Raw genomic sequence first — 25,645 nt, forward strand, 5'->3', positions numbered from 1 at the left:
CCTTTCCCCCACCACAGCACACTGAGCCGGGGGGGAAGCATACCTGGGCTGGCAGGCTGAACCCTGAGGCTAACTCCACATGCTGTGCATTAATAAACTGCGGAGCTTATTGCTCCAGAGTTAACTGCTCCCAGATGCATGTTCAAATAGCACACCCAGGAGCAATTAACTCTGGAGCAATAAGTTCCGTCATTTATTCAAGTGCCATGATTGCACGTGTAAACGTGTCCTTCCTCTACTTATTAACTGCTGTAGCATAGTCCTCTATATTACAACCTAGCCCAAAGAGGTCTGAAGGGTTTTATATGATGTCATGTGAACTCTGGATTTCTGACTCTCTGGATTTTCTGAAAACTCTAAGCAGACTTCACACAGGATCATTTGAAAAATCCTAGACAATACATTCTGGCGGGTTTGCTTTTTTTTAAAGGAGAGACCAAAGGTATCTTAGGTGAACTGAATGTAATCCAACAGGTTGGAAATGGCCTGGATCCCAGGATTAATACATCTACCTCTGTTAACAAGAGCAGTGGGGTCTTTAATTCAAGTGATTATAGCCTTTGTTTTAGACGTCAGTAGAAAGACCTCATCTTAAGTAATCAACTGCCCTAGTATAGTGTTAATGTGCTAACTGCAGTATGATTCAAAGAACAGTTCCACCTACTGAATCACTGCACCTCTTCTTGTAACACCCTGCATTTCCTTGAAGATCTGCCAATCAAATACAGATTGTATATAATTATTTAGGATCCATCAGCTTTAAGCCTCCAGGATAATTTGCTACTGATGAAGTGAACTTATTGTATGCTAAAACAATACTACCTGAGTTTTAAAAGTACACTAATGCCTGCATAGTTTCAGATTTTAAAGAAAAGGAAGGATCAGTATGAGCTAACCCAATAAAACAAACTGAAGATTAGACTTGATGCATAACTAGAACATGTATTTGTAAAAAACACTGGAAGACTTTCTAAAGACTTTTCCACCTGTAAGTACTTACAGATGGGCCAAGTTACGTCTTTACATTTTCAAGGTGCAATTAAATCTTAAAGTTTAATCCCTTAAAGAGGGCTTCCTGGTTCTTGATTTATTCTTGAAGCTCTTTTCTGAAGCCTTGGCCAAGTTTTTTTTTTTGAAGAGCTGAGAATTGAGCACAAGATTCCAGATACAATTCTAACATCCTCCATAGTAGTACCATCCATACTCAAATCCAAGACAATGTTCCCACCCCCGACCCCATTTAACATAGGAAAAGCCCCACATTTTGAATTTAAGTACAGGGGAGGAAGGCAGATGGCTACCATAGATCTTCCTCTGGCCTTAGCCCCACTAGGGCCCAAGCCACAGCTGCCCCTCACTGTCACTGCTCTCTCATCTCCCCCCTCCCTGGCCATCCCTATGCTGCTTACCTTCTAGCTCTAGCAGTTCCAGCCCTGCTCCATCCCAGGGCATGGAGCACATGCTTTCTCTGGCCCCAGCCCAACCTGGTAACAGCTGTTGCAGTGGCAGCAGCTTTGACCACACATCAAAGCCTGGGCAAGAGCTGCTACCACTGCTGCAAGTTGGGGGTGGGGCAGGCACTGGGGAGGGCAGGAGTAGGTGCTCGGGCAGAGGTGGGCAGAATGCAGCCCGTGGGCTGGATGCGGCCCACCAAGCCACTCTATTTGGCCCGCAGGGCCCCTAAAAAATTTAGAAAATGGATATTAATCTGCCCTGGGCTGCCTGTCATGTGGCCCTTGATAGCTTGCCAAAACTCAGTAAGCAGCCCTCTGCCCAAAATAATTGTCCACCCCTGTACTAGAGGGGCAGCTATATGGGTACAAGGAGCAAAGGGACAGCTTCCTTGACTCTTCTCCCCTACCACTCACCTGCCCCTCTATTATGGCTTTTCCCACTGTAGCAGTGAGGCAGACAAATTTTAAGATAACCCCCAATAATTAGCATCTATACATGGAAAATTATAATAAATTTATAAAGAAGTTTTCCACATATAGAATCTAATTATTGGAGGTGGTCATATTAAAAATTCAAGGTTGCTTTGGATTCAGATAAATATGGTAATATAACTTTGCTATGTCTATTGGTTATTTCCCTGCTTATATATCCAATGACTCACTTTGTAATAATACGGGGTACAGACTGTAGCTGTGTTGGCCTGCAGGCAAAAGTAATCAGAACTCTTGGGAAGGTGATATCTTTTATTAGACCAACTAGACAGTTGCAGAAACAGTTATTTATTTGCCAGCTTTCAGGCACACACACCCTTCCTCAGGCATAGGAGTGCACAAAGGGTCAAAACTCTCCCAGGTGGAAATAAAAATTCATACGTCACAGCAGGGATGTATGTGGTAGCCGTATTGGTCTGAGACAAAAATAAATGCAAAAATCTAGAACTCTTTGTTCCAAAATGATACCTTTTATTAGACTAACTGAAAAATTGCAAAAAGTATCTTTCAGGCTCATGCACCCTTCATCAGGATCAGGGAAAGTTTAAGATGATAAAAAGTCCCCATAGGTAAGAAATAAACATTATTTTTGCACGGAGGAAGCAGAAGCTGGAAAACTATCCTTCTGGGCCCATGAGAGTCTTTTTTGGGAGCTGTCCTTTGTTGTGTAGACAAGTAGGATTTCTTCCCTGGTAGTATCAGATGGCAGGCAGGGAGGTGTACAAATCTTTCTTGTTTTTCAGCAATGAAGTTTATAATTGCTCTCATAATTCACATAATTTTCATTTCCACCTGGGAGAAATTTTTACAGTCTTTGCACTTTCCTATGCCCAAGGAACGGTGCGTGTGCCCAAAAACTTGCAAATAAAGACTTTTTTTTGCAATTATCTAATGGTTCTAATAAAAGATACTGCCTCCCCAAGAGTTCTTATTACTTTTGTAATAGTACAGCAATCATAGTCAGTTATCTCACTAGGGGTGCACAAAGAGATTTTGGGGGCCGACTGCCAATTTTTAAGGAGGCATAGTGGCCGATACCAATCTGATTTCTAATCTAGCTGTATCCAGCTGGTTAGCCTGTTGTGGTGGAAGGAGAGGGGGAGGGAAGGCATGGAGAGGGGCAGATCAATACCCCTGCATTATGAGGGAGGGACTGGAGCAAGGGCTGGGGCAGAAGCAGCCCAGGTGGGATGGGAACTTCCCAGTTGCACACAGCTCTCCAAGCTGCCAGACTGTGCTCCTTGCTGCCTGCAAGCTGTGCTGCATTTGTGCGCACACAGAGGCACTTATCGGCTAAATTATCAGCCACATCGGGCCGATTTCCATACAGCCAATTTTCTTTATATTGGTGCCGATCCGATATTGGACCAATGTATCAGTGCACCTCTAAATCTCACCCATCAGGGTCAGTGTTCAGTGTCCCTATTTTCCCATGACAGAAGATAAAGGACAAACATGACTATTATTTCTAATACCTACATATACAAGTCTGTACATGGCTCCATTAAAGAACATATTTCAAATATTGACAAGATAGCCAGATCACACTGTAAAAACGGAACTGTCGTTAACAACTATCAATTATTTATTTTCTTTCAGGTTACTGAAATAAATACCAAATAACCTGAGCCATGGGGAAAAAAAAATCCCCTATAGCATGAGAATTAGCTCCCCTGGAAACATAACCCCCACTTGGCACATTATTCTTTGAGATGACCTAGTCAGTTTTTAATTCATTCAAGAGACATTGCATTGATTTTGTAATCAGAATATTGCATGCTAGTAGGTGAAATGTCTTTCAGAAGTTTAAGTGCACTAGGCAAAAAGAAAAATATTAAGCGTGCTTGAAAAAGTTAAATGACAAAGTCCTACTTTGCATGAAAACCACATTGCTCCTCATCACATATTACTACCATCCTTTACCAATTACATTCTGCATCAGCTTTTCCAAGATTTTGCCAGAGTGATGTCAAGTTAATGGCCTATAGTTATCCAGATCATCCTGTTTACTCTTTTTGAATGTTGGCACATTTGCTTTTTTTCCCTGTTCCTCTGGAACTTGACCAGTGTTCGAAAATTAGTTAAGTCAGAGAGCTTATTGGACAATGTTTTTATAAACAGCTGGGTGTAAATAATCTTGCCCTGCTCATTTAAATACATACAAAACTTTACTTGCTGTGCAACTTCCTCTTTACTTACCTTTGGAACAGAAAGTATTTCATTTATTAGTATAAAATATCAGCTAGTCTTTTCAAAGTTTTACCATCCATCTCGTTACTATTTATTTTTGTCCCCGATGCCCTGAACTTTACCCTTGAATTTATAAAAGCAGCTGAAGCTAACAATATTTCATAGCGATCCTATAAACAGTTAAGCTTCTCTACCCTCAGGCATTTTATTTAACAAGTATTATTAAATTATAAATATTGAAGTAAAAAACATTATTTGGTTCTTAACTTCTAACATTAAAGAGCAAAGCTAAATTTGGACAGCTACATTCACAGGGAGGGGACCATTTAATGTGACATTATGTGCACAAGAACTTACCATCGGGAGCATATTTTGAAGATATTTTCAAGATAATTCCCAGTGCAACAAAAAATGAAAAGCTAGAAATGGCAAAGCATATGAGAGTATTTTTATGTCTTTTCTTTCTGCTGGCTTCTGCTTGATGGCGCTGCTCCTCCGGTAAAGATGCAAGTGTTGCATGGGCTTCTTGTCTTGCAGAGGTAAATTTGGCTGATGCTTGGCTCTTTGGAGGTGGTGCTGGACGGAGAGGAACAATTCTTCCTGGAACGTAGCCGGAAGACCTGTGACTACTCCCATTCTGAGGCTGAAGAAAAACAGGGGAACTCCCCCTGGGATCAGTGTCATGCATGTTATAAGGTTGCTGGAGCACAAGAAACAAAATAAATAAATGAATAAATTACAGGATCTGGAATATAAAGAATAATGATTCATTATTCTACATAAATATAGAATAATGAATCATAGAGCTTAAGCTGTGCTACGTGACTAGAACCTTCTTTCTTTACCATATATTAGCTAGCATCTATTTGGCTGTACTAGAGAAAAAGTAGCCCTTTGCAAAATATACCACTGAATTACTCAATATTTCAATTTACATAATATACCATTGAATGACTAAATATTTCAATTTACAATGCTGTAGAAATATGTGTGTTAAGTGGTTTACCTGGTATTGTATATTTTGCAACTGAAATGTAACTGGTTAAACAATGAGACAACTATGTCAGCACAAGCACCATTATAGTTATCCAGAGAATGGCTAAAGGCATCTCAAGAGCATGTAGAAACTGAACAAACTCTTCATTGTTCCCCTTTTGATAAAGGAAACAAGTGAAGATTTTGGATTTTTTTTCCACGCTTAGATCTGGAGAAATCCCTTAGATTTATCACGTAAAAGAATCTCTGGCACTCTGTATTGACATACATTTATGCCTCCTTTGATGCAATTTATGCTAACATTTATAATTGCTAGAAATACACATAGCATATATTCTAATTTACTCAGAAAAGGATTTAGTTGTTAGGAAAGGTGTTTCGGCAACAGTGTTATAAGCGGATCACCTGCATCCTGTTGAGTTGTCTCATAATGTTTCGCTTTGCCAAGCTGCCTGGGTTGTTACAAAAAGGCCTGAGAGCTACATGACCTCTCCACAGCCTTTAATTTATTACCAAACATAGAGCAGCATTTCTTATTCCCTTTACTAGCAACCATCTCTGGTGGAATAGGTGACAAAAGCCCATTAAAAATAGGATTCACAAGCCCAGTCTAACCTTGCCAATGGCCCAACCCAGCCAAATCTTTCACATGATAAAACTACTTGACCTCATCATTCGATTTTCTGTAATTTAATGCAAATAGTATTTTCAAAGTCTGTGTCTATCTCATCAAGATTTCCTGGAAATGGGATTTGAGAAACTTGAACAAGTTTAACTTAAACAAAGCTTGATATACTAAACTGAGACCTATAAGGACATTTAAATAAATCAGATATGCGAAATACCAAATGAAAAACAGAAATAGACATATCAATAGCAAGCGACAACAAAGACCCCTTTTTCTACTCCGGTAACAAAAAGGAACCTGAACTATCCATTCTGAAATGCCAGGCACATTGATGAAGGAGAGACACTACAACTGTAATTTTATTCCAAGAAGTAGCAGGGAACCTTTTGTCTCACATATTGCAGAATCTGACACTTCACTATTTCAGGGTGAGAAAGGTTGTTATTACTGAACTGGCTGGATTATCCCTTTTATATGCGACAATGCATCCCCAGATGCACGCATAATGAAGGCTAAAGGGTATTGAAACATTAAGCAGGGTAGCAAGAGCAGAGTGCAAAAATTAGCTCAAATCCTCCAGAGACAATCCAAATGGTTCTTGCACCTGCTCCTTGTAGCAAAATGATTTTCCCCCCATTCTCCTTTTTATGCTTTCAAAACCATTCTCCAGACCCATTTACTTAATCTCTACCCTGAGATTTACTGTCCTGAGTTTCAAGAACATTAATGAATTATGCTTCCTTTGCTACATGCACCTATAAAAATTAACTAAACAAGCTCTGACTAGGCAAGAAATTAGTTCAGATTTGACTCGTGAAATAAATCAGCATAGGGTTTTAAAAGCCAAAACACATGGAAGCCTCTGGTTTATGTTCTAAAAGAAACAATCAACTTAACCTAAACCAAAGAATAGGTCTTCTAACCCCAAACCTCTGAGTGAATCGCACATGATATTTTCCAAACACAAGAGTAGTACTTAGCTTAGCTCTGAAGATGAAACAGCTACATTTAAAAACTCTTCATCACAGCTGCAGATAGCTGAATTATTTTAATTGTTTAGTAATATAAGCCAAACCCAGAGTGGCTATTCAAAGCTAGTCTTACTTTTTTTTGAAAGAACCCAACTTCTGTTTGTTCTGATAAAGCTCGTCTAAACACTGCTGTTCCACAGTGGGAAAATATATATGAATTGTTTTGACTAGTTTTATGTACCTAAAAGAGAGGAAAACTAAGTAGCTGTTTGAAAACTATTCATTTTCACAGTTTAGGCAATATTGGAGGAAGCTAATGTTGCAATTCAAGTACATTCCATCTGATACACCATAAAAACTGAAGCTAAGCCTTGCTGGTGACCAGCATTTTGCTATTTATTAAAATTTTCCATTAAATGCAAATGCTGGTCTGTCTAGAGCCAAGTGGAAAAGGGCTGTGTGCAGAACCATCAGTTTCTCAAAAAAAAAAAAAAAAATTCATACAACTAGAGACCTTGCAAAAGTCTCTTCCTAGAGTCAAAAGATTTACTGTGGAGCTTTGCTCACAGTTCCCTCTCATGTGAGATTTCAATACTACATACCCTCTTCTTCATGTCATTTTAAATTCAGTGGTTGAAAGAGTGGTTTTTATTTTTCCATTCTAATTCTTTTACCATAAAGTTTATATTATAAAGCTGAAACATCAACATGATTCAGTTTAAAAGTACTTTATATTATCGGTCTTGCTTTTCATTAAGACCTGACAGAATATTTTATACAGCCCCACATACATACTCAACAAACATTACACACAACCAACAAGACTCTACGTGCAGCACAGTTATGTGATTGTGCAAAGGCTGTTTAACTAAAATACAGAATATACTGCTGTTAGCAGTACACAAAATGTTCATTTTCTGACTAGCTCCCATTCATCTCAGCTTGTCCACCTACCAGTTTTTCTTCCCTCTCCACATCAATAGGCAAATGGGGATTCACCATTTCCTTTTCACCAGCTTCTCTGCTGCTGCCTTTACACAATGGCAGAGAGCTTAAAGCATCAAGAGAAATCATTTGCAATTCAGTACAGCAGGGATTACAGTGAACAGAGCAGCAAGAACAGACAAGAACACTGGCTCAGTGGGGAGCAAGGAAAGATTTGAAATAAATACTGGCTGGTATCTCCATCGCCTGAACTTCACACGAGTCATACTCTAGCCAGATATCCAGGTTGTAGCCATATTGGCCTAGAGGGAAAAGGAATCAGAACTTGTGGTAGAGGTGAGATCTTTTATTAGACCAACTGGATTTTTGCACAAAAAAAAATAATCTTTAATTGCAAGCTTTCGGGCACATGCACCTTTCATCAGGCATAGGAGAAAACATTGTAAAAGTTTTCTTAGGTAGAAATGAAAGTTCATATTTCACAGGAGAGTTAAAGGTGTGGTAAAATCTCCTGTTTGGCACAGTTTATTTTATGCGAGTTAGGCTCAGAGAACAGTTAGTATAGCCTATTGACCTTGAAGTTCTTTGGTGGCAAGCAGGATGTAGTCAGATTGTCCTTCTGGTTATGATGTTTCATGTATTACAGAAAGTAAATAAAAAAGATGGAATGCTCTTTTTCTCATCTTTGTATTCTTTTTTAGGAGCAGGGCCAGAGGGGGCAGAGGGGTGGGAAGTGAGGGCAATGGTGCTCCAATTTGGGCCACACAGGCACTGCCCTGGGATGGGGGGGGGAAGGGGGGGGGAACTCACACCAGGTGGCTGCCACCACCACCCTGCACTGCCACCCCAAGCCAATCCACCCTGCCCCCCACCACCATGTCTAGCTGCGTCCACCCTCTCACCCCTCCCTGCTCCCTATGTCTAGCTGCCAGAGGTACATTTATAGAAAAAGGTTGAAAACCCCTGTTCTAGCCATCAACATTTGATGGCACTGCTTCAACAACAAACACTAGTCCTGTGCTAACAGCTCCAATTAATTATATTTACTGTAGAGATACTTCACAACTCATTTTTTAGAATTATGACTGTAAAAAATGAAAATCAGATGATTTTGTAATCAATTAAGTGCAAGCTGGCTACATAATTTAAGGGCCAAATGTGTAGCACACGAGTCCCTGCACAAACCCATGCTCGTATGCATTGTCTCACTTTTATTCATTTTAACATAGGCCCTGGACAGGCAGAATATCTGAACTGCTTCAAGAAGGTGCAGTGCTTAAGTGGCGGAGAGACATACAGCCACCTCCCCTCACCAACCCAGCCTCCTCAGTTCTGCATCTCCCTGTTCTCCTACTAGCCAAGGCATTCCTAAATCACTGCAGTGGCATGTAGCAGTGCACTCTCCAGCAAGTGGTTGCGGGGGCGTGGGTGCCTCAGGTCTCTGTCCTGCAGCTTCAAAAGAAAGGCAGAGAGCCAATGAGTGGTGCTCAGCCTCCAGGCTCCCAATTCCAGAGATGAGAGCAATGTAAGGAATGATTCTGTGTGTGGCTCTCAGGCTCCCACTCCCAACTGAGTGCCCCCTGCAAAAACAGGGGACCGAAAGCATGCAGGCATGGGGATGGCCAAGCACACTGGAGAGCACTCACTGGCTATCTGTCCCACTCTCCCCCCTTCTATCCCCCACTTTTGGGGGATTGGTGGGGAGAAAGACAAAAAAAAAAGGGCAGAGCACTGAGGGCTCCCAGAGGACCAAGCAATCCCGTCATGCTCCATGGAGCATGAACCCATAACTGGCAGAAATTCATTTTGAAGCACTTCCAAATCCTCGCTGTTTGATTCAGGAATATTTCTGAAATGCTTCATAAGGCACATATGTCTGTTCCCTCACCATCTGAAGCACTTCAAATGTCACTTCTCTCCGCAGGGCCATGTAAGCACATGGTTAAATCCATGCATGTCATAAAGATTTTAAAGTATGCTTAAGAACTGGTCATAATATGCATGTTTTCCTATATTGGGGCCTTAAACAGCTAAGTTTAAATTAGCTATGTTAGCCGCAACAAGAGGGGCTTCAGCTGTTGAGTGCCCTCCATGGTCCCAGGCAGACCTGACCAGCTTGTGTTCCTGTGACTCTGCCGCTAACTCCTAACCTGGCTAGAGTACGATTGCACAAATTGCAATCGTGCCTCTAGACTGCAGTATAGACCTATCTTAAAAAAAGGAAATACCTCAACTTCACTGGGAAAGTTAACACAACATACTACAAGTGTGCCAATGACTGGAGACAGGCAACCAATCAGATCCTTTGAAAATGGAGACACCACTGTTTTGGTATGGGTGTGTCTACATTTTCATGAGTGCTCAGTACCCACAACTGCTGTTTGTTCTGATGAAAGTTTTAGGTGCGCAGAGCCTTTGAAACTTACTCTGCTTTTCTATAACCTGCTGGTAATGGGTATACACATTCATATATAAAAACAGATTTTTACTATAAAAAATATTCAAGTTGACCCTTTTTTGTTTGTTTGCTTTTAACATTCATGCAAGTGGCTATTCCTGTGCAATGGGAATTTGAAGAACCCATTCTGAAAACAACATTTGGTATATCATCTTAGATGCCTGGTCAAGTGCTCTTTCAGACTATGGTTAATTTACACTTGGGGGAAAACAAGATAATTCACTATTTCAGAATTCTCCCAGAATCCAATCCTGTGAAAATTTAGGATGCAAAACAAGCATGCTTCCAAGTTGCATGTAAAAAAGTAATGCTTCCTGAACAAGAAATACCATTTTAAGAATTTCTAATTAGTCATTTTTTTCTAGCAGAGAAATGCTGATACTGTTACGCTTGGCCATCAAACACTGCCAGTCCTGTTCATGAACTTTTTATGCACTGAGTAATCTCAAATTGTATGGCCACAAGAAAAAAAACAAAACAAAACAAACCAGGAGAGCAATCTTAACAAACAAACAAAAACCTCGAGGGAAGAAGACCTTTCTTTCATTGAATCTGATGCTAGCACTGGTCATTATAGTTTTCCTGGCACATAGCGAGACATTTGTTTGGTATTAAATCAAAAGGTAGAGAGGGGACTCCAAGTTGAAAGAGATTCTTGAAATATGCATGTAAACTCAGCATCTGCATCCCAATACAACAAATCACTTACGCTTGTGCTAGACTATTTTGGTATTCACCCATGTGTTTAAATGACTTTATTGGGAATAATCACAAAATTACTTTCCCTATTGGGTGCACAATCTTAGTGAGATGCCTAGGAGCCATAACCATAAGGGTAAAACAAGAACTTATGTGCAGTGTTCTCAGACTCACAAACTCATAACAATGTTCCCCCCTCCCCCCAAGTATGGAAACTATAACAGGCTTTAAATAGAAGCATAATAGGGCAACTTTGTGTCCAGGGCAGCCACAGATGCCTGGGGCAGCACAGGCTGCCGCCAAGCTGATTGCAGTGGCACAATCAGCGGCTGTTGCAGTGGTGGCTATTTTTTTGCAGTCCCTCCCTCCATGAAAGGTGCTGACAAGGCTGCTGCCCTTGTCACCCTACCTCAGTCAAACCGTAAGGGCCACAGCAGAAGCACGCACGTTGCTGCCCTGTCAGATTCTAACAAGTCTGTGAAATCTGCTAAATACCTGTCATCAATAATCTCAGACAGGAAACAAAAAGTAGTCAAGCTACTAGCTGCAATACGTGCATAATTAAGACTGTTCAGTACTGTATTCACTGTTTATCTCCTTTCCTTCTAGCTGGTAGCATCAACAGGGAATTCAGATTACTCGCTGCTGTCTGTTTCATCAGCAAGTACTAGAGCCTAAGACAAGATAAAACAAAATTTGAAGATGCAAGTCAGGACAACCCCCGCTTCTAAAACTAAGCTTTGAATCTGTATATATTGGCTAGCAGGATTTGGGGGAGTGATCTCTTTTATACAACAAGCTGTGTACCCGAGAGGCACATAGACAAGCATTTGGCTACTACAGTACCCTTTCTTAGCTTGTCCACGTCCCTCCTAACTATAATGTAATCTCTTTTATGGGACCCACAAAAATCCTTTCCTTTCACATTTTTCCTAGACCATAATGGCTATATCACCCAAAAACTGACTGGTAAGCATTACTGAACTCAATGTCATATTATATGGTATGTGTAAAATTAAGTGGGATTCTCATGATGTATGGGGGAGGGGAGGTGTCAAACCTCTTTAAACTCTTCCAGCAGCAAACCAAAATTGTGAGGCAATGCTGCTAAGATGCATAGCCACCACCCACAGAGATCTGCAAGTAGCATTCTGGCTTAAATAACAATGCATCATTAAACGGCTACTTAAAAAGAGTAAGCAAGAGATGGGGAAAAAAGTAGAGAGAAAAAAGAATGTTTTTATGCAACTACTACTCTCTTTACAAGCCATTGTTTGGCCACCCCTGAGAAATATAAACTCATAAAGCACACAAAGGAATAATATTCAAAGTGAACATGACACTGTTTTAGGACTACGTTGGTAATATAATTAAGCTGTCCAAATCACAGGAAGACTTGAGATGGAAAGATACACAAAACATTCACAACAATAGCATATTTCCCCTCTTCTAATAGCGTGATACCAAACAACAGATCACGGACATTCAATTCAAACAAAATACTTTTCTCTATTGATGTCAAAGGTCTTGATTTTTAATGCTGGTTTAAATGAATGCCTCCATCTTAAAATCTCAATTTTATATTTTTATATAAAGAATAATAAATATAAACACACACACACACACACACACACCCCTACAAGCAATGCTTGAAATAGTGGCTAATCTTTCCAGTGACTAATTTGTCCTCTCACAGTCTGTTCCTGTCACAAATAGTATTTGGACATCACTTACAAGTTGAATATTTCTCGAATTTTCATTCATCATGACCGTGAAACAATGTTTTCTCTGGGAGAAGACAGAGGGGTACTTCTAAGACCAACTGGCTCCACACAAAGCCAGTGCCTCAAATATATTTAGAATTACAAGATTATAAATATATTTCAGTTTTGTACACTACAAGCACAAAACTTAAAACATGCAACCTTGAATGGAACCACTTTCACCAAATTCTTCCTTTTCCAGAAGGGAAAGAGGTTTAAAGGTTAAAATAAAGTGACTGGAAATCAGCAGACTTGTACCTTATTTCTGAGTCTGCCAGCAAACTTTTCTGTGAACTTGGATAAATCATAATTATCTGAGACCTCAAATCTGTGGCATGAGGGAAAGTCACCAACCTCACAGGGATGTTATGATATCTTCTATAGCCCAATTTTGAACAAGTAAATAGTTTTACTTATATTAATGGGACTGTTAATTTAAATCACGTGCAAGTACAAGAGCTTTGCTTAATCACAGCCTTAGAAATTCCCTGATGGTAGCCACATCAAAAATACCACTTGCCTTTATTTATTTAAGAAGTATAACCCTTCTGCTAGGCACTGGATGGCAGCAAAAAGGGTTGGGTTCAATTTTGGGGTACTAAATATATTTTTCTTGGCTCAACCCCCACCCAGAAATCTGGGAACACTAAATTAATTACTAGGGTGTCCCACATACACAAAAACCCCTGCTCACAAACAGTGTAACCAAAAAACAGACTTAAGACAGAAAACAGAAGAAAACACCAAATGCAATGTGAAAAGCTACTAACTACATGACTTAAATCTATAGGTGCTGCCTCAAGGAAAACTGCTAGAAAGCGCAGGTCCTCTGGTGGTGCAAAGGGCCCCATGATGCTATTAGAGGATAGTGGTGTGGCAATCTTTGTTCCCATGGAGAGTCTATATATATATGTGTGGGGAATAACTGCAGCTCCAGACAGCATGCACACACCTCGCACTTCTGGACTGGATTATATGGCCTGTTGAAATGAAAACTGCAGGGAAACTCCAAAAGAACCAGGTTGATTAATGGCTACAGCCAGCCCAACCACATAGCTGACTAAAACAAGACTATCAAAAAAAACAAGGGGAAAGATCAAGCCTACCCTCTAGGCCTGGGCTGCAGGTGATCTGGGTCACAGATCTATTGGGAGCAGAAAATTGCAAGCATCAACCCTGGCCCAAAACTGGCAGGATTAGAAACTCCCAGATTCCAACCCTGTTTCACATGCCAAGCCTAATCCTGGCCAGCAAACCCAAGGAACCAATACTCTGTCTCCCAGGATTAATCCCTTAAAACCTTAAAAGAGAAAATGGGAAGTAAAGGAGGCGAGAGGAGTTCCCAGACACTAGGGGACAATTCTCCCTTTTTCTCTCCTCTACCTGAGCTTCTCTTTTCGCTATCTGCAACTCCTCCCTTGGAGGAAACTTCATTCTTCAGCAGCCAGATTCTCGCTTCCCCAACCATTCTAATCCCCTGATATATATGTATCCCTTGGCATGACATCACCCCAGCCTTCTCCAGTCATGGACTGCCACACTCCAGTTCTTCTCCCAACCAATCAGACTGAGGAATCCTCTGCTTTCCCCGGCCAATGAGACCAGAGGGTTTTACACATTTTCCCCAGAAACAGACCTCAGCATGCTAGGTGTTGGGCACATGGCCAAAACACAGGGGCCATCATGCCCACATAAAAAAAGAATATGCACACACAAAACACAATATACAACCCAAGTGTGCGTGGGTGTTACAGAAGCAAAGGACTGGAAAGGACCTTCCACTCCACTGCATCCAGTCCCCTGCATTCCCAGTGCCAAGCTGTGAGTACTTGAGCACTTCATTCACAGCCACAAGGCTTATGAAAATAAAACCAAGGGCACAGGTAAAAAAGCAGGGAAGACAAAGGCACATCAATGACCTGCCACTAAAGGGGAGCAATGTTATTCAGTTAATAGATGCTCAAATAAGCCTAGGAGGAGGACCATGCCAGGACCATGCAACTTGCAATTTATGTGTGCTCCCTCCCAGCTATTGTTGTCCCCACTGATCCAGCTGCAGTGGCAGCTAGGTTCTTGGGGTACCCTCTTCCTCCCTCAGCTTCTGTTAGGGGTGGGGCAGCATGGCGCTTCATGCTGCAACCTGTGCCACAGAGGAACCTGCAGACAGCTGAACCTGAGGCAGGGTACTAAGTCACACGGGGGTGCCCGCCCATATATGTTGTAGCAAGGTGGGTGGGGCTCACCTGTGAACAAGGCGTGTAGTCTGGGGCATGGGGCCCCCAGATGCTTTGAAGTTATACTGCCCTGCCTTCAGCTACAGGGTAAAGCAACCTTCAGGCAGGGGCTGGAATAGGCTGTCAAGGCAGCAGTGGTCCAGGAAGCAGCTCTCTACTGCCTCCTGGCTGGAGGAAGATCTGTACAGTCCAGCACCCAGGCTATTTTTCTACCAGAAGAAATTTCTTCCAGCAGAAATAAACATTTCTACACAGCCACAATCTTAACTCCTACCCCTTTCCAAATCCTGCTAAAATGGTCAGCCACAGAGTTGCTAGGAGTGGCAATTAAGGGTATGGGCATGCAAACAAATTCCTGTACAGTAAGAGGATGGCACTTAACACATCAATGATTCTGCAGTAACCACCAATGTACAGGATCCTACCCTACATTAAATGAAAGCTAACCTACAGCAGCTGACTCCTTTTTCTTTAAGGAAAAAATGCTGTCCCAGAATCTCACTTTCAATGGGGTAAGAATATGCACATAAACAGTTACTGTGGAGCACCAGACATGCCATAAATTCCTGCTCTCATTTACCTTGTGAGAACTTGTTTGCATGCTCATGTCCTCTGGTGTTATTATGAAGAGTTAGTGGGATTTATGGGAGCCTGTAACAGAATCACTGGTTAAAGCAGTCTGCAGAAATGTCTGCAACATGTTCATTTTGGAAAGTTACCTCTGCACTTATGAGGACGTTTTAAAAAAATTCTTAAATCTGCATAATCCAAAGGTGTTGTGTGGACCACTTATACATTGTGAATATGTAGTGCACAACAGGATAACGCTTTTCTTCCTATACTTTCAGATTTTCTCTGAACAAAAGCAAAGTACATTTTCCCCCTGCGTTTCTCTAGCAAACAAAATCAGATAGGAAAGGACAAACGCAATTTTGGCATATGGTTACTGAAGTAAACACTTTTAAAAGGATTTTGAATCTGCAGTTAAGTTCTCATTCTGCTGAGATGGCAGCTGTAAGTAATAATGTTTTGCATTACCCTGGCACATTCCATCTGAGGAATTCTAAGCATACTGCACACACCAACTAAGCCTCACAATACCCTGTGAGGTATGAAAACTCATAGTCTTGCATGACTAACTTTTCCCCCTAGTTCATCATGTGTCAAAACTAGCGGTAAACTCTTAACATGTCTCCTGTATCAGTTTAGTTCTCTAGTTCTGTGAAAGGTAACAAGAACAGAAAATAGAACAGGAAGACTATAATGAATTTCAAACTAAATTAATCTTTTAACATTCTCAGCAATTCTACACTGTGGAGTAGTTCTTCCACACACAGTTTTCTGTAAGCTGTACAGAATCTTTTCTTTAGTGTTAGGACTCTCTTTGGGAAGAATAAATACATATCCATGTCTATTAACAGAAAAATCATCCCAGTCTGCCATTTCAGAAAGAAGCAACCTTGCAACACCCTGCTCATTTTAACAGAGCTTAAGTTCAGGGTGAAGCCATTTGAAAAAAAAGCATTAATTTTAACCACGATGTGTATTAGCAAGCATGATTAAAGTACCTGGCTAACCTTCCTCAGTAATATATTCTCTTTTACACCATCAGCAACAAAGCATACTGTAGGGTATAGAAGTGCAGTTCTGGTTCAAGAGCCAAATCCAGATACTGAGAAACAGAAGCTTCCAGTTAAGTAGAGGAGGAGGTCTCTCCTCTACACCCAAGGAAAATGCCAACTGTGTAAGTGTTTCTAAAAGTCTTCTGGAAATAGACCAAATAACCAGTACACCAGGTAAGCAAAGACCCTGAATTTCAACTTAGTTGTGGTCTGGGGGGAGAGGTTAAGGGGTTCACAGGCTATTTGACTGCTTACCATCAAACATGTTACAAAGAACATCAGCAATGCCCACAAATGAAAAAGTAGTCTGGAATCAGTGAAGCATGTTTGGTAAAGCAGACCCAAAGGAACTTTTAATATTTCTTTAGCTACCATCGGTAGGACTTTTGGTGGTATTGATGTGAACAAGAAGGTAAAGCAACTATGTTACTACTTTTTCTAAGCAGCATCTACTTGGCATGAAAAACCTGCCCATCTGCAACTTTGCAGATACAAGCAGCCAACTATCAGGCCTTACACAGTAAGAGTTTCTCAATGGGACCAAATGGCAAATTCTCAGAGAGCAGAAAGAAATGACAGACAAGCAATTGATAGCAAAGTGCTCTTAACAAGGGGCATGGATGTCCCGGACATGACAACCTAGTCAGCTGTCATTGCTTGAACTGTCCTTTAGCATCACAGTCCTCAGACACACTGAATGAGGTTAAGACAGTTAAAAGGACTTGTGTGGGGTTTTTTGGTACGTCAAAATGTCTTCAGCTTTACAATTGATGATGCCTATTCACTCTTTGAACAATACCAGGCACATGCTCAATTCCCTGGGGCTTTACACGTCCCAGCTACCAAGGCACAGCATCCAGCCACAGTAAGCTGCAACAGAGACCTTTACATAAGGACCTTCATAAGGAGACAATGTGATTTGTACCCTGCTCATGTTCATTCTGCCTCCCCAAATAAAGGCTCCTCTTCATCCTTAATATCCAAAAACAAGTAACATGTTTGATAGGCAGTCAAGTCAGTCTTATGGAACTCCTAAATATCAAATGACTCCCTTATACAGTACTGTGATAACAGTTTCAGACATCAGAAGAAATTGATATGCCACCCAGAAAGCTTGTATAACATTATTAGGCTACATGCCTTCTCGAATACAGGATCTCTCACAAGGGTGACGAAAGTTGATACACCAAACATCACATATATACTGATCCTGCCCTCCTGCCTGTACAAGTAGGCAAATAAAGTTATTCTACACAGTAACTCCATTTCCCTATTTCTCTTTTCTGTATCCCTGGTAAGGAATGCTTCTACGCGGCAATGGAAAGCATATCACCTGGGGCTAAGGAGCATAGACTACTTGAGCATCCACAGTACATATAACATCTTGGAGCTCAGGCACATAATCAGCAGCAAAGGAAAGCCTTGCATGCTAAAGGAAGTCACCTCTCAGATTTTAAAGCAACCACCACCCTACTGCAGTACATAAAAAGGTAAGCTATGCTTCCATAATGTCTCTCATGCCAGGAATCAATCAGGTTCTGGAACTGGTATGTTCAAACCAGGATAACTTCCACAACTTACCCTTCCAGGGCTAAGACTTGGCAGACTATGCCAGCAGATGCTACACAGCACGAGGTTTCTGAAAGATTCTATCCTGTGCAGCTCTCCAAGGGAGCTGCACAAGTCAAGACTTGCCAAACTGTCACACAGAAGTTCATGCACCCTTCAAAATATTAAAAAAACCTCGGTCAGGTGCCAAGTTTTGGAGAACTGTTCTATTTAACCAAAACTCAAGAATCCTTCAGAAATTATTCACTATTTGCTATCAGTGAATCATTATTTGCTCATTACATCAAGCTATGAAGGCAACTGTACTGAATAAAAACAAAGAATCAAACGCCCTTTGACAGCAACAACAGGATGAAATAGAGGTGTGCCTTAGTCCCTGAGCTTTTTAACACCTACTTTTCATTCCTACTTCATGCATTCAAAGACAGCAATGACGGTATTTATCTTTGAACCAGACTAGATAGAGGCTTTTTTCAACATTGCAAGGTTTAGAGCACAAAACAAGGTGAAAGGACTGGTTCTAAGAGATCTCCTGTTTGTGAATGATATGAGCTTAGTCACCCACAGTGAATTTTCCCTACAAAATCTCTTGGGCAGATTTTCTGAATTATGCAAGAGCTTCAGGATGGCAATTAGTCTCAGGAAGACTGTGATCATGTACCAATGGGCAAAAGAACCAATACCTGACATCACACTGGAGGATTAATCTGTTGGTGTTGTTAACAGTTTTTACTACTTCTACAATCAGCAGGAATCTTGACCTTCAGATTGAACAGACTAACAGAATCGGAAAAGGAGGTATGAATTTTTGGCTATTACAGAAACATGGAATAAGAGCAAACTATCAGCTAAGGTGAAGGTATGAATCAGTGAGATGTGTGTGCTGTCATCCCTGCTTTCTGGTTCAGAAACATGGACTACATATGCTAGGCATGTAAAGAGACTGAACAGCTTCCACATGAGATGGCTATACGATCCTGAAAATACAGTGGGAAGACAGAATGCCAAACACAGAGGTACAGGAACACACAGGACTGACACGCTTAGAAATCACTACCAAGAAGAAAAGGTTGCAATGTTTCGGCCATATCAGGAAAATGGGAGACCATATTCCCAAGAATATGTTGTATAGTAAGATTTGAGACAGCTCTAGAAAGTGGGGTCACTCTTTATAGCAGTACCACGGTGTGCGCAAAAATTACATGAAGTCATGTAATATCCATGTAGAAAATTGCGAAGAGCATACAGAATCCCATCTGGTCTGGTGGGAACATCTGGCAGTGGGTGCAACTTAACTGAAGTGGCTTGAAGAGGATGGAAGCAAAATGAGAAAGAAGAAAATAGCATGCCAAATTTGGACTCTGACTTAGACAACATATGGATCTGTGAAACTTGCAATAAGCTGTGTCACTCTTGAATTGGGCTTGTCAGCCACACACAGATTCATCAGTCATTTGACTAGACCTGTTACATGTGCACCATGATCCGCAGGATCAATGGTTGCCTACTACGATCCAAAAAGACAAATCAAAAGAAAAACAAGGGCCTTACTTTGCAAAATACTGTCTTTTTCAGATGCTTTGTCCATGTAGATCCCACACTACATCCTCCTATGGAGTCTGATGCAGTTAGGATTTTGGCTTAGCAAAGGAAGCAGGTGACAGCTGGGACCGTCCCCTTCAGCAAGAGGACACAAAGAATACGTGTGGGGTCTAAAGAATTGCCACCTGACAAAAGGTTCCACACTCACTTAGGTCAGGATCCCTATAGTTACAAGGACTTTGGTTTTCCCTGCTGGAGTATAGTACTAATCCTAAATTAGTGATAAGTCATTCTAAACTAGTATGTTCAGGTCACTTGATACGAGTTTATTTATACCATGTAGACAGCAACCTCCTTAACTAAACCTATTCAAAATACAGGCTATCATTGTCTAATAGATTAAGAAGTAGCTGGCAAAGCGAACAAAACTCAGGCTTGCATCTACTGATGCATCTCGAGCAAGACCCAGGATGTCATCCTCCTGCGGTGCTTGGCCTTGGTGAGGCCACAGCTGAAATATCACATCCAATTCTGAGCTCCACAATTCAAGAAGGATGTGGAGAAACTTGAGAGTCCAGAAGAGAGCCACATGCATGATCAGAGGGCAAGAGAACAGGCCTTATGAAGAAAGGCTACGAGCTATGGGACTCTTCAGCCTGGAGAAGCGCAAGCTCAATGAGGGCGACTTGCTGGCAGCCTGTAAGTACATAAAGGGTGTGGATCAGCATCTGGGGGGGAACACCTGTTTATCAAAGTACCGATGACAAGGTCCAATGGTCACAAACTCCTGCAAGACCTTTTTAGGCTGGCACTGGACATAAGGAAAAATTTCTTTACTGTCCGAGCCCCCAGGGCCTGGAACAAACTCCCACCAGAGGTGGTGCAAGCACCTACTTTGGACTCTTTCAAGAAACATTTGGACATTTCTCGTGCTGGGATCCTTTGACCCTAGCTGACTTTCTGCCCCTTGTGCAGTGTGCTGGACCCAGTGATCTTACAAGGTCTCTTCCAGATCCAATGTCTATGAAATCTACAAAGTGCTACTCTTCCTTGACCATATTTTTTTTGCCAATTCCATTTTCCTTAATAGCAATAACTTGGACCAAGCAGCTTTTGTTTTCCATTTAAGTAAATGAAACAAACTCATCTTTCAAGTGCCAACATACAGAGTAATACTCTCAACCTAAACAGTCTCAATCTAATTTGCAATGCAGGTAGATATGTAATACGTTATGCAAGGGGTGCTCAACCTCCAGCCCACAGGCCAGAACCAACCCCTGGAGCCATGCAATCTGGCCTCTCCACGGGCCCAAAAATTTGGCAGCAGGAAATCAGTGGCAGCAGTTGTTGCTCCCCTGGTGCCAAAATTTCTGGTCCTCATGGGCTAGATAGCATGCTAGACTGGTGTACAAAGGTGGCCTGGGGTCCAATCCAGGCATACAGGGGCTGGCTAGAGACGCTGTGGGGCCTGATCCTGCAGCGCAGGGCCTCAGTCCTGGCCCCATCCCACTTGTCTGGCCCATGGCCCCAGAAGACTGAGCACCACTGTATTATATAGTCAGTTTCTGGTTGCCTAGACCAGGGCTGTCCAACTTGTAACCCACAAGGGATTAAACTGTATCTCCCAGACACCCTCTCAGGTGCTGCTTCCCATACTGCTCTAGCTGCTACTGCCCAAGGAGCCTTTCCAGCTCCCCCACCCTTCCTCCAGCTGGTGCTTCCTATCTCTATCCCTGAGGATGGGACAGCACATCAGGTGAGCCCAGGCCTCTGGGATCCACGTAGCCCCACGAGACAGGGAAGCCTGTGAAGCAGACAGGGAAGCCTGTGAAGCAGACAGGGAAGCCTGTGAAGCAGACAGGGAAGCCTGTGAAGCAGGGTAGTGTGGGCAAGACTATGCAGTGACAGGGGAAGCACAGGAAAGCCCATGTGGAGCAGGACCGGGGGGGGGGGCACTGGAGGATACCATACAGCTGGACGTGGCACGTGGCAGGGAAAGGTGAGACGGCATGGTAGTAAGGGCAGCACAGGACAGGGGTAACTCCACATTGCATGGCCCTGTGTTTGTCGGCCCCGGCTGCTGAGAAGCTGAACAGCCCAGGCCTAGACATACTTTCACCATAACATTTTAGCTATTCCATCCCTCTAAAGTTCTGTGAAACATCTCTGTGTTGTAAATTATCCCTTTGGTTAATTTTAGGTTAAGCTTTGTCACATGCTCTATCCAAACACACACAAGTTAAGCCAAAGTAAATCCTGCAGGCAAAATGATTCCAGTGCATTTTATCTTCCAGGAAAGTTAGAGTTAGTAAGAACTCAAACAGAGATTCATAGATGTTTGGGTTGAAGGAACCTCAGTAGATCGAGTCTGACCACCTGCCCTGGGCAGGTAAGAGTGCTGGGGTTAGATGACCCCAACCAGGTGCATTTCTTAAAGAAATTTAAAAAGACCCCAAAAATTGATATTTAAAGTTGCTTTTAAAAAGGCTTGTGTCCTATGTAAGCTATCCCTACTGAGATGCCAACCTATTATTATCTTCCTTCTTCAATTGCAGACCATGAAAAATCCATATGGTATAACAGTTACAATTTATTTAAATGCATGACTCTTAATACCAAGCATGGTGCTTAGTCACCTGGGTAACTGGCTACCCCTGACAGACTATCAAAGGGCTATCTTACAAAGTGCTCATTACCCTCAACAGCCTGTCAGGCCCCTTCATGAAGGGTGTAGAATCCCAGGGTAATTGCTAATATTATAATTACTTATTTGTCAATTATTTTACCAGTAACATCCTCCTCATATGCTTCTCCAATTTTAAACTGCCTACCTTGTAATCGGAGGAGCCAAAAATCCCTAAAAAATTAAGCTTCTGGTTAGCCACTATCAATACCACAAACTGCAGTTTACTAGACATAAACTGAAAATAAACAGCACTTACTTTGCCAATTATTCATTTTGTATTGAGTTGATAATAATCAAATACTTCAAGCTGCATTGGAATGAACAAAGAGAATGCAGGTGAAATAACATGCATCAGAAATACACCAATCATGTATTTTGTAGGTTATTGTTTTCAGGTTTATAGTTGTGATGGCACATACATAATTTGCTAGATGCCATTCGAGCGCATGTGTACGGAGGAAAAAAGGGGGCATGCACATATACAGCCTCAGTGTAAAATGTACCTTGTTCCTAGCTGTCTCATGGTGGCCTTGAAACTGACAGTACTTACTTGGGTTAGGTTTCAGTTGGACAAGTCCTAGCTAGTTTCACCAATTAATCACTTTGACTACAGCCAGGTTACAAAGTACACAACTACTAGGCACATGGGCAATTCACCTAACTTAGGTGCAGACAACTGATATTTGTCACAATGTTAGCAATAGGTAACATATTGGAACTAGCATTGTACTAGACAGTTACATAAATGGGCATGCCTCCGAGTGTTTAAAACATTTAGTATGTTTCTACAATGGCCCATCAAAAGCTGGCTGCTCCCATGGTGCAGGCCCCCTTGTTGGCTTCTGCTACTATCTATCATTAAAAAAAAAAAAAAATGCAGCCAAACTACATCAAGTACAATACTTCCATGTAAGCATCTGTTATAATTAAAAAGGTGAGCATGAACAGGATGAAAAGAAAAAAAAAAGATACATCAAAAAAGAAAGCAAAACATGCAAAACAAAAAAGGTAAAGGAGATGATTAGAGAAATGTCTATTTGAAAGAGGTACACATTATCAAAAGGAGTTTGAAACCGCGCCCCCCATCTAAAATACTGGTAAGAGTAGTTGAATCAAAGTGATACAATAGACCTATGGCACCTGCCATTACCCATCTGCTATAAGAACAGAGGCCCTGCCAAAGTTTTTTCACGTGAAAACCGACATCAAAGACCAAGGAATGGAATATGTCTATTTGAATAAAAAGCATTTAAAAGTCATTACAGGCCTACTTCAAAAGCCAACCGAATGAAAAGCTCAGGCAGCTGCTCCGTCCTTAACTCACTGCGTCTACCATCAGTATCAGCTGAAGCACATGTTGAAGTCAGCTCTAACCATGTGCTGGGGATGTGTAACTATAGAGCCCATCCAAAAAAGAAGTTTGCCAGCAGCACAAGCAGATCACACTTCAATCAGAGGCTGCATCCACAAGTGGGACATAAGGAAAACTGTGGCTGAGCAGAGTTCTAGACCCCAGGCTGTGCCCCCTTACCTCCAAACTGAAGACAGCTCCTCCTTTCTGCAATCCACCTCTTTCCCCACGGAAAAGCCTTCTTTTCAAAAGGCGTGGGACCCTCCCCCCCACCCCCTTTGCAGCCACCACTTTAAACAACTGGCCATAAACTACCTGAAGGCTGATTACAAAGATGATGGAATTGGACTGTGGTGGCAGACGACAGAACAAGGAGCAACAGTCTCGAGCAGCAGCAAGGGAAGCTTTGGTTAGATATCAGAAAAAACCTCACCAGGAGGGCAATAACACACTGCAACAAGTTACCCAGACTCTCCATCCTTCGAGACTTTTGAAGAGCTGGCTAGACAAAGCCTTGGCTGGGAAGATCTAGCTGGGGACAGCCCCACTTTGAGCAGAGGGTCAGCCGAGATGACCTTCTGAGGTCCCCGCCAACCCTCGTTGTCCAGGGCTCTATGAATTGTTCCCCACCGCTTAGAAAAAGGAGCCGCGTCAAAAGAGAGGGGAACAGAGATTTAAAAGGAGCCGAAGGAGGGTGGCTGAAAAGTCGTCTCAACTTCACTTAAACCCCAAGCTTTCCTTTCAGACTAGAACTGGGGGGAGGGAGGCAGGCAGGCACTGATTTAGGGTTTTCCACAGAAGCCTGAACCAAACAAACGGAAAGAGACGGGAATTAAAGCAAGTTTTCCCTCCCAACTTAAGAGTGGGGGGGCCGGTCCTGGGTGAGTTACAAAGCCGCAAGGCGGAGGAGGGAGCCCAGACGAGCTGCAGAGCCAGGCAGGGGAGCGTGCTGTCAGCGCGGCCGAGCGGGGGGGCCGGGCCGGGCCGGCAGGGCAACCGGGAGGGGGCGCGCTCACCTGGGCCCCGCCGTGCTGGGTCAGGGCGGCTGCGGCATCCTGGTAGTGATCCCCGCCCGGCTGCTGCCCGCACGCCAGTGGCAGCGGCCCGGCCCGGCCCCGCACACGCACTCACTCACTCACCACCCCCCCGACTCCCTGCGTGACGCGGCCCGGCCCCGCCCCCTCCAGCCGGGCGCACGGGGGCGGGGCGCGCCCCTCGCTACCTGCGGGCGGCTAGTCCCGGCCTCAGAGTCCCGGCTCCGCTCGGCAGCGCCTGCCCCTGACCCGCTGCCCACCTGGCCCGGCCTCCCCCCGCCGCGCCCCGCTCGGGCGGCCTAGCCAGACGGAACAATAGGGGCAGGCGGCCATCTCGCTGAGGGGGGCGGGGGCGGTGACAGCCCCTCACCCGCGGGGACCCTGGCACGGAAACCATCCTCGCTCCGCCTCTCGCCGAGGAGGCCTTTCCCGGTTTGGACGTGTCTGTGTCAGGGGGCACTCGGCAGCTTTGGAGACCCAGTCCAGAGAGAGAAGGGCCACCCCCGTGCCCCCCCTACCAGCCGTCTCTACCTCCAGGTTTGCCCCAGAGTCTCCAGGAATTAGATATACATCCCCAGGAGACTGCTGAGAGCCACCAGGGAGATAAACGATAGGACGTTGATTGAAAAACATGAGCTGTCGAATCCGATTTATACAGTACTCTCGTGGGTTTTCAAAATGTACTAGTAACGTGCATTTGCCTTCTTGACGTAAAGGCTGTGCGCTGTAATTCACATCGTTACGTCACGCGGTGAAACCTCCCAGAAGAGACTGAAACAGCGTTGGCAGCCCTAGAGAGAAGGCCCACTCTCTGAACTCGAGGCTGGGCAATGTTTTTTAATACAGGTGAAAACAGGAGTTGGTTTTTTTCCCCCTTCTCCCAACTGTGCGTGCACCATGCAGGTGCACTATAGCCTGCCAAGGGTAAACCAAGGAAACCACCACCACAGCCAACATCCTGTTTCTAAAAAAAGTTAATGTACGCTCAAGAGATTGCATGTGAAGGGCCAT

The 25,645-nt window shown here is 42.9% G+C and overlaps 1 protein-coding gene across 1 annotated transcript in view; it reads right to left on the reverse strand.

The window, feature by feature from the left end:
* TMEM2 (transmembrane protein 2) overlaps positions 1-24,725 on the reverse strand; it is an 81,967-nt gene extending 57,242 nt beyond the window's left edge. Inside the window, exons 1-2 of the mRNA XM_019555165.1 lie at positions 24,617-24,725; positions 4,494-4,836 (exon numbers count right to left, since the gene is read on the reverse strand). Of these exons, the coding sequence (XP_019410710.1) occupies positions 4,494-4,824 (331 nt within the window). The 5' untranslated portion in view covers positions 4,825-4,836; positions 24,617-24,725. The remainder of the gene's footprint in view (positions 1-4,493; positions 4,837-24,616) is intronic.
* Positions 24,726-25,645: the final 920 nt, after the last annotated feature.

The sequence above is a fragment of the Crocodylus porosus genome, unplaced genomic scaffold (assembly GCF_001723895.1).
Source record: "Crocodylus porosus isolate Cpor-Errol unplaced genomic scaffold, CroPor_comp1, whole genome shotgun sequence".
Taxonomy (NCBI): domain Eukaryota; kingdom Metazoa; phylum Chordata; order Crocodylia; family Crocodylidae; genus Crocodylus; species Crocodylus porosus.